The sequence below is a fragment of the Eublepharis macularius genome, chromosome 2 (genome assembly GCF_028583425.1).
Source record: "Eublepharis macularius isolate TG4126 chromosome 2, MPM_Emac_v1.0, whole genome shotgun sequence".
Taxonomy (NCBI): domain Eukaryota; kingdom Metazoa; phylum Chordata; class Lepidosauria; order Squamata; family Eublepharidae; genus Eublepharis; species Eublepharis macularius.
The window spans coordinates 131,600,212-131,612,825 of NC_072791.1; the positions used below are offsets into that span (position 1 = coordinate 131,600,212).

The following is a 12,614-nucleotide window of genomic DNA, read 5'->3' on the forward strand; positions in this document are numbered from 1 at the left end:
CCAAAGATGCTTGAAACGTCCTAAGTCTGTAAAGTACACCAAATGAGAGGAGAAGGCCTTATGATCATAACCTTGAAACACAACCCCCCCCCCCTAAAATATCCATCCTGATGAGGCATTCCAGATAATTCAAAAGCTTGCATGCTGTTTTATGTTTTTGGTTCATCTCAATAAAAAGTATTGCATGGCTTTTAACATAAGAACTAAGAAGTGCCTTGCTAGATTAGACCAGCAGTCCATCTAGTCAAGCATCCTGTCTCACAGAGAGGCCAACCAGTTGCTATGGAGGGCTAACAACAAGGCATAGAGGCTGAAGCCTTCCCCTGAAGTTGCCTCCTGGCACTGCTGTTCAGAGGTTTACTGCCTCTGAATGTGGCGGTTACATTTAGTCACCATGGCTAGTCGTCACGGATAGACCTGTCTTCCATGAATCTCTCTAATCTCCTTTTTTATTTTGGTGCTTTATTATTGGAAGGCTTCTATTGAGGGTACTTGTAGTTTTGGAAAGGCAGAAATGCACTGTTGTCATACACAATGTTCACTTAATTTTTTAGACAGCAGGTGCCTTTTTTTTGCCAGGAAACCTTTTCATTGCTTGGTTTTGAGTTTCAATGATAGCTACATTTTAGAAGTTGTAATAAATACATCTGATTATACTGCTGCCTTTTCCTTTGTGTAATCTGTTGCTATTTTATACTAGCATTGAGTTTTTCTTTTAAGAATTTTAATTTTGTTTACTTTTCCAGTTTTAAACCTTCATCTCCAGCATATCTAGTAAAAATATTCTCCCTTAAGTAACATGATAATGTATTCATAAATTCAAGATAAGGGTATGTCTAAAGCTTATCTGTCTGCTGTGTTGTGAGGGCCAAACTACACAAGAGGATTTATGAGTGTCATGTCTGAGTTTCCCGAATCCAATGTACATAAAAACCAGCCACACACCACGCTTCTAGGAGCTCAGTTCCCAAATGTATGGACCCTGATTAGTACAAAGACCATAGCATGTGGGAAGAAGGGGGAGTCAGCATTCATCCTATACTGTTTTTCCATCCCAAAATAGCCCTGGGGTGTGGTTTGCCCCATTGGGGAGTTGCAAGCCCAACAGCGTGATGTGCAGGAGATGGTATGAAGAAGAGGTTGAGGGAACCCAGACTGGACTGTCAAAAAATAGTTTCATACAATTCAGCTCTAAGCCTCAATCTAGGCAAAGGACAGGCATGTCCTAGCACACCAAGCAAATAGCAGCACATTATGCTTGCCATGAGGGCCAGCCCAAAAAGTTTTAGTGCCCTCAAGCTAATGGCCCAGGCTAGCCTGATCTCACGAGATATCAGAACCTAAGTAGGATCAGCCCTGGTGGGAGACCACCAAGGAAGTCCAAGATTGCAGAGGAATAGTCTCTGTAAGTCACTTGAATTTAAAACCCGAGCAGGGGTCACTATAAGTTGGCTATGAGTTGAAGGTATTTTACACACCGACAGGTGACTGTAATTGGTGGCCTCCATCCTTCACTAGAGAGAAGAATAACAAGTCTAGAATAAACCTTTACTTTTATTTACTTGGCATTTGAAATAAACAATGTAAAAATAAAAAATGATATTTTATTGATTTTTTTAAAAAAGTTAATTAATTCAAATATAATTTTTGAGTTACCTTTCTGCAGAAGGCGATAAGTTTGTGTAAACAAGTTAAACTTTGCTTTATGTGGTTTTGCTTTCACAATTAGGGTAAAGTTTTAAAGAAATATTGTGTTCTGTTGAGATGGTGGCCAGTCCCACAAATATCTGCATAACTGTTAAGAAGTTCACTATTTCTAGCACTTATAATAGCTGCTGACTCCCTCACTAATGATCCCAAACCTACTTCAGCTTTCTCTAGCATTCAAAAGATAAGAAGTTTACATAGTAAAGATTCTGTACAAGTCAACCCAAAGTCTGTAATCCTAAGAATGGTTTCTTAGGAGTAAATTCCATTAATTAAAATGGGACATTTCTGAGTAGACCTGATGAGGCTTGCTCCCTAATCAAAGATTGCCTGGAAAATGGAACCAAATTCCTTCCAGTATTCAAGATACATAGTTATTTTACACACATGCCCTTTTGGAAATTTCAAATCAAATAGAAAGGCAAACTAGTCATCTGGGACAGAAAATTGGATGCAAAGCGCTCTTTAAGTCACAGCAAGATTTCTCTCAGGGGAGGACACCTAGGAAGCAATTTGATCCTCCCTAAGAGATCAAGGAAAGGGATTGGTTTTTAATTTCTCAGTTTATCTGAACCTCCTCCCCCAAATGGAATTTCCAGTTTTCTATTGTGAAGGGGCCAGACCGACCCTCCCCCACTTGCCAGCTCAGCCCAAGGAAGAGCATCTGAGTTCAGGGTGGACTTTTTGGCACTCTTGGTAAGTCTGTGCTCGAGGTGGCTGGCGTGCAGGCTTGTTTCTGTGCCCAAACATCTGAGGCAAGCCGCTGAAACTTGTAGCAGCATCCCTGAGTTCAGTGGCTTGGGAAAAGGCCATGATCATAGCTCATGACCATTATTGCCTTCTCAAATTGCCCAGATACTTGCCGGGTCTGAATTGGACCCATGAGACACTGGCAGTGTTCCTGGGCTTAGCGTTCTCCCACTGGATCTGGCCGAGTGCCAACCCTTGTGTCTCTTCCCCTTCCCCTTATTTGTTGGCATACCAAAATCTGCACAGGTCAAAACCGGGGGGTGGGGGATGGAGGGGAGTAGTGATAGTTGCAGGTTAAAGGATTGCTTATTTTATGGCAAATTAGCAACATTCAGTTTTCAGCTCATAACTTCAGAGTAATGATGTGTATTCATTTAAGAATTAAATCTAGGATTTCTAATAATGTTGCCTGGTAAATTAAGACAGTCCATTATGAATGGCTGTAGTGTTACATTTATGCTCCAGTCTTGTAAATAAGGCTAACAACACAAACTCACCTGCCCATACATCTCTGTGTCTAGTCATTTGTAACCTAAACAATTTCTTGGCAGGTCACCTGGAGGCAGTTTACCTAACCCAGGTGACTTAAGTTAATTTAACGGGGGGAAATTCTAGCTTTGTCTTGTATTTGTTGCTTTTTAACTTGTGCTATTGTTTACTACTCTGCTGTTTAGTGCAACATGGCCTAGCTGCTACCTAGCTCTGGCAGTGCAAGCCTAAGAAGAGTTGCTCCAGTCTATGCCCATGGAACTCAGTGGGCTTAAACTAGAGCAACTCTTCTTAAACATGCATTGTTGAAGTCCTAATCTAGGCTGTGAGGGATTCTTTGCTTCTGGCTGCTTTTAAGCAAGGAGATCTGACCATTTGCCATCTGCCTCTGTCTTTGCAGCTTCTGACTACCATTGTATTCTGAGCATTAGTGAAGAGGAAGCCAGGTGGAAGGCTCTGAATGAGTACCTCAGCACTCGTAGTTATATCCAAGGGTTCACATTTTCCCAGGCAGATGTGGAAGTTTTCAGACAGCTTCCGAGCCCACCTGGGGACACGCACTTCCATGTGGTTCGTTGGTTCAGGCACATAGAAGCAATCTATGATGGCAGCAATGCAAAGCATGACTCCTGTCAACTCCAAACAAGTGAGTAATGGCAGGGACATGTTTTATTTCTTCATCTGATTATTCTTAAATACCAGAACAAAAGTTATTCTTTCTCTGAGTCCTGGTGTTGCATAGTCATAGGCTTTGAGGGACTTGAAGCCACCATACTTTTCGATCTTGAAAAAGAAGAATACGACATCAGTACAAAAACACATGTCAGCCTCTGGTCTGGTGGTTGTCTCTGGCGGTCCCTTCCTGCATAGCACATTTACAGTGCGTTCCTATGCAGAGTGACTCCAGCCTAAGCCTATTGAAATCACTGAGCTTAGATTGGAGTCACTCCACATAGAACCGCATTGTTGTAGAACACTGACTTTTCAATGCTGAGTAAAGGGGAAAGGAAAAGGGCGATGGAGAAATCTGGAGACACACATGGGACTTTCTACAAGTTCAAACGCTTCAATGTAATAAGGGGGGAAGAGGAGGAGGAGGCATAGCATAGTAAGGGAGGCAAAGGATATATGAGTGCTGCCTAACTAATTATTTATGTGACTAAACTAAAATTTACCGTTGTGATGATTAGTGACCTTTAGATAGCAAGTAAAGAATAGATTACAGTATTTCCGTAGAATCCAGGGAGAAGGAATTTTAGAATCATCTTGAACTTTAGCAGGACATAAGAGTGAGTTAGTATACTTTGGCTTATTCTGCCATTCTCTTATGGATGAGGCTTTAGCTGAGTAGGCTTCTCTGCCAAGATGCTGGGTGATGAACTGTTTTTAGGATGGGTTCCATCAGTTAACATTCCTTAAAATAGTTCTACAGGCCCTCATTCCCAGTTGTCTTATAGCCAGAAATCAATGAGAAAGAAACTGAGAAAATGGTCTTTATTAAAATGGTGTGAATTTCCTCAAGACAGACAAGCAAGAATTTCCCTGCCTATAATTACTCTAGGTATTGTCACTGCTTCCATGCTTGATTAGTTGCAGGTGTGCCCTTAAACACCCTGCCAATTATATCTGCCCTAGATTTCAGTGGTTAAGCCCCTGCTAGAGGCAGGTGCATCAGTATTCCAAAGCATTGCTTTGCTCTGTAAGAGACTGAGGTGCTCAGCTTGAACTGGCCTGAGAATTTCTTTGAATGCCAGCATTTTCTCTGAGGACACAAGAGGGCGAGCTGGGAGAACTTTAGAATTCTGCTTTCAGGTTTCTGCTGGTAATGCTTTTCAGGAATCACATTGTGTTCATTTTGACCCTACTGAGCAAAATTCAGTGTATTTTTTTATTACAATGTGTGTTCAACCCTCATAAGGACACCCTGAAACAATTCCAACTCAGTAAGATTTTTTCTGTCTATTCCAACCATCTGCATATGAAACAAAATACAGAGTCTGAAACAAAGAGGAGAGTGTTTATTTAGAAAGTGCAGATTTTCTTGTCTTCTCTGTACCTGCCAGGCTCCAAAGAACTATGCAACTTGCTCTGTGCACCCAAGGGGCTCTGGGGGTTTGTGTTTCTTCTATTGTAGCCTCTGTGGCACATGGCAAAGCTGCTTTTGAAATGGGAAACACTCTCAGAAACATTTTATATGGCTCAAGAGTCTGCCGCTCAAAGAAAAAAGCTAAAAATCCCACTGGTTGTAGTGAAGCCCATAAGTACACCTAAAATGATTCTCTGGATCCTGGTAGTGTTTCTTGCAGTTATCTTAGCTTTTCAAACTAGTTAGTCCTAAAACTATTTATTTATTTATTTCATTTATTGAGTTTTGAGGCAGATTACATAATTTTAAAGTGAAAAAACCCTAGAAAGTGCAATCACTTTTTCTTGGTTTCCTATCTCAAGTGTGTTTTGAATAATTCTTGACTAAATCTGCTGTCTAGTTCAATACTTTGGTTTTTGTAATGAGTAAATGCAGAACAAAAAATCTGTTTGATGTAGAATGTAGTCTGCTGCTGTAGCATAGTGGTTAAGTAGTTTGGCTGTGAATCAGCACTCTGCTGGTTTGAATCCAGCTATTGCCATGAGCTCAGTAGGTGGCCTTGGGTAAGTCACCCCTCTCAGCCACAGCTCCCCAGCTGTATTGTAGGGGATAATAATAACACTGATTTGTTCACCTGACTTCCTAGAAGAGCGGTATATAAGCGCAGTTATTATTAATCATATTTATTTGGAAAATTTGTAAGCCTCCTTTTTATCCAAAATAGGGTCCCCAAGGCAATGAACATTAAAACACTGGCAAATGATTTTAAACATTTTAAAACAATTTGAATTTAAAACATGTAAAATAGTATCTAAAAACAATTCAATAACCCCCACCACATGCACTCAACTCAAAGAACAGGGAGGAGGGCCAGGAATAGTTGCTGGACTTATTCCAGACAAAACCAAAGAAGTCTTTACCTACTGGAGGAAGACTGCAGTACAGAGAGACAGATGAATCTCCCTGGGGAGAGAGTTCCAAAGTTTTGGTGCCATGATTGAAAAGGCCCTTTCTTGGGTTGCCATGAATCTAGCCTCAAACGGTGGGGGCACCCAAAGCAGCACCTCTGAAGAGGACCAGAGTGAACAGGTACGTTCATATAGGAGAAGCCGGTGCTTAAGATATGCTGGTCCCAAGCCATATAGGCTTTAAGGGTCAATACCAGCAGCTTGAATTGGACTCAGAAGCGAATTGGAAGCCAGTGCAGATGGAACAAGACTGGAGTGATACGGTCCCTATGACCCACTCCAGTCAGCATTATGGCTGCAGGATTCTATACCAACTAAAGCTTGCAGACTGTTTTTAAGGGCAGTGCCACAGAGTGCATTGCATTAGTTTACTCTTGATGGTATCAAGGCATGTACTGCAGTGGCTGTCACCTGTTTATCCAACAAGAGGCCTGGGTCCAGAACCACCCCCAAGCTAGAAATCACCTCCTTTAGGGGGAGCGCCACCACATCTAGAACAGGAGCTAACCCATTTCCTGGATCAGACCTTTCTCCCACCAGTACCACTTCTGTCTTGTCGGGATTAAATTTTAGCTTGTTTGCCCTCATCCATCCCAAAACTGCCTCCAAGCACCTGTTCCCAGTTTCCACAGCCTCCCCAAGATCTTCTGGTGATGCAGCGTAGAGCTGAATGTCATCTGCATATTGGTGGTAATTTAGTCCAAATCTCCAGATAATCTCTCCGACTTTACATAATGTTGAAAAGCATGGGGGACAAATGCATGCATCTGACGAAGAGAACTGTGGTTCTCGAAAGCTTATGCTACAGTAAAGTTGGTTAGTCTTTAAGGTGCTACTGGACTCTTTTCTGTTTTGCTACTACAGACTAACATGGCTAACTCCTCTGGATCTATGTCCCTACATATATTCCAGGACACCTATGGAAGTTATGCACACGTATGCTTCAATTGGCAGGGGCCTCTGAGAATTCAAACTGAATCCTTTACTCAAATGAATGGGAAAGCTCTTTTGAATTAGAGCTCCGTATATGATTCAGAACCTTCATGGCTGCAACAAGCAGATTGATGTATTGTCGAAGGCTTTCACGGCCGGAGAACGATGGCTGTTGTGGGTTTTCCGGGCTGTATTGCCGTGGTCTTGGCATTGTAGTTCCTGACGTTTCACCAGCAGCTGTGGCTGGCATCTTCAGAGGTGTAGCACCAAAAGACAGAGATCTCTCAGTGTCACAGTGACACTGTGACACAGAAGCAACAGAATGTTTTGATTTTCCTCTCATCCAGGCCCCAGTGTTAGAATTGAGCTGTGTGGAAAGTGTACAAGTGATGGAGGTAAGCTGTGTAGATGAGAGAGAGAGAGAAGCCAAGATAATTAAAGGGGTGGAGAATCTTTTCTATGAGGAAAGGCTAAAGAGTCTGAGATGTTTAAATTTAGGAGGGAAATGACTAAGAGGGGAGTACATGATAGAGGTTTAAAATTATGCATGGGTAGCAAGTGGATGCCCTGACCTGGATGGTCCAGGCTAGCCTAATCTCATCAGATCTTGGAAGCTGAGCAGGGTTGGCCCTAGTTAGTACTTGGATGGGAGACCACCAAGGAAGTCCAGAGGCAGGCAATGGCAAACCACCACTGAATGTCTCTTGCCTTGGAAACTGTATGGTGTTGTCCTAAGTCAGCTCTGACTTGATGGCACCTTACACAAACACTATGGATAGAAAGAACTTTTTCTCCCTCTCCCATAATACTAGCACTTGGGGAATCCAATGAAGTTGATTGGTTATAGATTCTGGATGGAGAAAAAAGTACTATTTTACTCAATAGGGTAATTAAATTGCAGAATTCACTGGTAGTGAATGTAGCGATAGCCACTAGCGTAATTGGCTTTAAAGGGGGATTAGACAAATTGGTGGAGGAAAGGAGCATTTGTGGCTACTGGCCATGATGACTAAAGGAAACTCCACATCAAAAAGCAGCAAATCTCTGAAATGCAGTGCCAGGACCCGACATCAGGGGAAGGCCTTGGCCCTTCAGGGGCTTGGTAGGCCTCTGTGAAACTGCCGGACTAGATGAACCATTGGCCTGGTCTAGGGCCCTTCTTATGTTCCCCTCACTTGTACATTCCTTTTGTTTTAAAAACTGAATTTTCCTCTGTCCCGTTCTATGTGCTTGGGCCAGACAGCAGCAGATTGTAGGCAATGTCCCAGCTCCCCCCACCCCCAAGTACATCTAAAGAGGGAGGGGGTGATGTGGCACCCTTGATGGATACTATCAGGAAACAGCAATGGAGCTGCAAGCACACAGTTATGGAATGGATAGCAGAACCTGGTACATGCTCCAGCACCTGTTTCTGATACCCTCCGGTCAGAGTGCTCTATCCCTCTTCCCCTTCATCGGCATGCAGTTGGGCTGGAGCTTGGATAGTCCCTGCTGCTCACCCCACAAGCTGCTGCTGAGTGCCAAATCTAACCGTGTATTTAGTCTGATATTTAGGTTTGTCAGAATAAGGTTCACTGTTGCAGCTGGTAGAAAAGAGAGGTTAATAAAATGTTTTGTTTACAAGCATATGATTACTGTAAAAGAAAAGGAATATATTGGTATTAAGGAACCCAAGGGAGGAACCTCAAATGTTTAAATATAGGCAGGTCCAGGCATTGTGGCCTAATAATCAGCATGGGAAGTTGGGTGTCATACAGTAGTTCCATTGCTGTAATTTGGGGAAACTCTTCTCTGCTAGTAAAAATGTCTTAGACTGGGAGGACATGGTCTTTGGATCCAGCCAATCACAAATAACTCTGGTGCCCTGGACTCCTTACAGTCTGGTTTCAGGCCAGGTTATGGGATGAAGACAGCTCTGGTGGCTGACCTCTGTCTGACTGTAGACAAAAGCTTCTCCTGAATCTATCTGCAGCTTTTGACACTGTAGACCATGCCATCTTATTGAGGCATTTGGAGGCAGAAGTGGGTATCGAGACGTGCCTTTGACTGGTTTAAATCATTCTTCATGGAACAGACTCAAAAGGTTATTGTTGGAGACCCGTTATCTTCAGCATGGGATTTACCTTGCAGGGTTCTGCAGGGTGCAATCTTATCCTCCCATGTTGTTCAATCTTTATGAAAAACATTTAGGGGAAATAATTTGTAGCTATGGAACTGGAATAAGCAGATAACACCCAGCTCTATATCTCTCTGTCCAAATCCCCCAGTGATGCAGTAGAGGTTTTAAATTGCTGCCTGGCAGCCATAGTCAAATAGTTGATAGTGAACAAATTGAAACTAAAGCTAGGCAAGTTGGAAGTGATACTGGTTGGGAAAGTGGAAATTTTGAAGGACATTGTGCTCCCCACTTGTGAAGGGGTTCAGCTGGCTCTGGCATACTTAGTTAAGAGCCTCAGGGTTATACTGGATCCAGCACTGTTGCTAGAGAAGCAAGTTAATGTAGTTGCAAAAAATGCCTTCTGCCAACTCAGTCTAGCTCAGAAGATGGTCCCCTACCTTGACATGGTCAACCTGGCCACGTGGATCCATTACATAGTAACACTGAAACTAGATTATTGTAATGCACCCTATATAGGTCTCACCTCAAAGTCAACTTGGGTATTCTAGAATGCTGCAGCTCGGTTATTAGGAGCTAAGCAGAGCATCTATATTATTCCCATTTTGCACTTACTGCATTGGCTACTGCATTGGCTACTAGGCTCTGTTCAAGGTTTTGGCTATGATGTACAAAGCTCTTCATAGCCTTGGTCCGTCATAGGTACCACCATGTAAATGGGCAAAGTCAACAACTGCCTCTACATGCACATTCTCTGTAGTGGCCCCCACCATATATATTAATTTATGAACGCCTTAGAGGAAAGCTTCACAAAGGAGGATGAATTGATAAAAAGGAGGAGGAGTGGAATGTGTTAGCACTGTTTACAACGCCCTATTTTCCTGGGCTTTGTGACAGCTACCTGACTCAAGACCTTTCAGAATTGCATTTGTGCCATTTGTTTTCAGTAATAGCATGCAGGAGCTGACTGACTTCTTTCAGATGCTCTAGAATGTCTTTGGGGAAGGGGTTTCTGATGTGAGAGGAGTGTTGAATGTCTTAACAGCTCCGTCCTCTTTACATGGAAACTGCAGTTCTGGATAACTGTGTGCTGCAATGTACTGGGAACTTTTGTCAATCTTTTTTTTTTTTAAATAGCACCAACAAGAACATTATATGCCTCAAATAAAACTTCCTTTTGAATGTGTTCACACCTTCTTTCCCTTTGAAGTAATCCAGTTTTAAAATCATTTCTAGGTAAAGGCAAGCGTTCTCAACCTCACTGGTCTCCACCACAAGGAACAAAACAACCAGAACTCTGCCTGTACAACAGTCTCACTCGCAAGAAGGTGAATCTTTCAGTTCTTGGCAACAGTTAACTCTAACAATCATTTTGACTCATCAGGCTATCTAGGCTTGGAAATAATTTTTGAGATATCATTAATTGGAAAGGGCTGATTTGTTATCACACTGTAACGTAGTGGGCTCAGTTCAGGCTTTATACCAATCTTTGCTTTTCCTTGTTTGGAAACCAAACCGTAATTTGAGCTTCCAAATGTACAGGCGGCTGCCTCCTTTCTGCTTTGCCCTCCTGGTCTAGGTATCGAAGCCTCCAGAGGTGGTACAGCGGCCATAATTGTAGTCAGACATTATATCAAACTGTAGTTCAGCTTCTTTGGATTAACATGATGACTGAATTAAGTGGTGAGTCAGAAGTGCTGCTCTGATTAAAAATAAAAGCACAGCACAACTTGTCACTTTCTCTTAGTATACTTGCTGCGTTTGGGTTTTTTTGTTTTTTGTTGTTGTTTAACTAGCATTGAACACATTTGGCTTCTTCTCACTTCTTTCCCTCTCATTCCTCCTAAGGAAGTGTTTCAGCCCCAAAATGGAAACATGGTGACATGGTATTGCTGTGGTCCAACTGTGTATGATGCCTCCCACATGGGACATGCAAGGTATAGTAGTCTTAGCAGTTAAATTGCAAAGCTGAAAATGAATTTGTTAGACAAATAAATACTGCCATCTATATTAAATCTCTCAAAAAGCCAAAGTTGGCAAAAAGAAACATAAAATAATGTTTCACTTTAGATATAAAGAATATTATCAGAAGTTAATAATAATAGAGAGCCAGTTTGGTGTAGTGGTTAAGAGCATGGGACTCTAATCTGGAGAGCCAGGTTTGATTCCCCACTCCTCCACTTGAAGCCAGCTGGGTGACCTTGGGCGAGTCACAGTTCTCTGGAGCTCTCTCAGCCCCACCCACCTCACAGGGTGATTGTTGTGGGGTAATAATAACATACTTTGTAAACGGCTCTGAGTGGGCATTAAGTTGTCCTGAAGGGCGGTATATAAATCGAATGTTGTTGTTGTTGTTGTTGTTGTTGTTATAATGCTGTACTTTCAACTGGAGAGATGTTCTGTGCCATAGACAATAGCTAGATATATAAAGAATACATTGGGTCACAGCTAGAGGATGTGGAGCTGTCTCTGTATTGTGTTTCTCTAATTCTGGATAAATTTAACAGAAAAAAGGAACTCTTAGGTATGTTAGCTGAAAACAGATTATGTTGCCTGCTGAATTTAGAGTAATAGAATCTTTCTAATTATACATCCGTTAATTGGGAACCATTTATTTAAAACCTCAAGAGTGCCCAGTTTTTTCCCCCCAAGAAATAATTATGTTCAGGTTTGTAAATGTGGTCAGTCCACTGCGCTAGATAAGTCTTCATTCTAATGAGTGTTGTCCAGAATTTTGCCTTTTACTTTGAATTTAAAACCATGATTCATCCCTCTTAGATAACAAGATGGCTGTGAACTCACAGAAAACCATCTCCAAATAATTTGTTACTTTTGTGGGTAACTGATGGTTACACATAATTTTTGGTTCCTGCAAAGATGTTGCAGGACATACTTGTGTGTGCTGATCTGCCCTGTGTTTCCCCTTCTCCTCCAGCAGCCCTCTTAATGTGAAAAGTTAATGCTCAGGGCTGGGATGCCCTAGTGACCAAAATGCCACGTCATCCAAGCAGCTGTTCTGAGGAAGGAGAAGGGGCAAAACCATCTCTCTCTGCCTCTTAAGCCAGTGGAGTCTGTTGCACCAACAGGTGGGAGGATCAGGAAGGGAAATTTTGCCTGGTTCCCTCACCTGCACTGCAGCCCCATGTCTCTTTTTATGCATGAGGCTTCCCCAACTTCCAGTATTGGCTTTTCATGAGTCAACATGGGCTTAGAGTGGAACATAGGGAAAGGACTGCGAGCACTTTGCGGGATTCAATTCAGTAAGCCTGGCATCTTGTCCGTAGGCTGTGTGTTGCCTTCTCCTGCCGTGTATTGTTTTTATGTACAATGAAAAACGTTGTTATCTTAATTATTTTAGGTCATACATCTCATTTGATATCCTGAGAAGAGTTTTGAAAGACTATTTCAAATATGATGTCTTCTACTGTATGAATATTACAGATATTGATGATAAGGTATATCTAAAATATAGCTGTTGATTTTAATCTTGATGTTTTTATCCTGCTTGTGGCCCAAAGGGTCTCTCTCTCAGTTGGATTATTACTTCATTCTCCTTCGGCAGGAG

At 42.1% G+C, this 12,614-nt stretch overlaps 1 protein-coding gene across 2 annotated transcripts in view; it reads left to right on the forward strand.

The window, feature by feature from the left end:
- Positions 1-12,614, forward strand: part of CARS1 (cysteinyl-tRNA synthetase 1) — a 50,699-nt gene that overhangs the window by 6,453 nt on the left and 31,632 nt on the right. Inside the window, exons 2-5 of one of the 2 annotated variants that reach the window (XM_054971178.1) lie at positions 3,347-3,592; positions 10,286-10,377; positions 10,898-10,986; positions 12,408-12,504. In XM_054971178.1, the coding sequence (XP_054827153.1) occupies positions 3,347-3,592; positions 10,286-10,377; positions 10,898-10,986; positions 12,408-12,504 (524 nt within the window). The remainder of the gene's footprint in view (positions 1-3,346; positions 3,593-10,285; positions 10,378-10,897; positions 10,987-12,407; positions 12,505-12,614) is intronic. The other variant, XM_054971179.1, reaches the window with a different exon arrangement.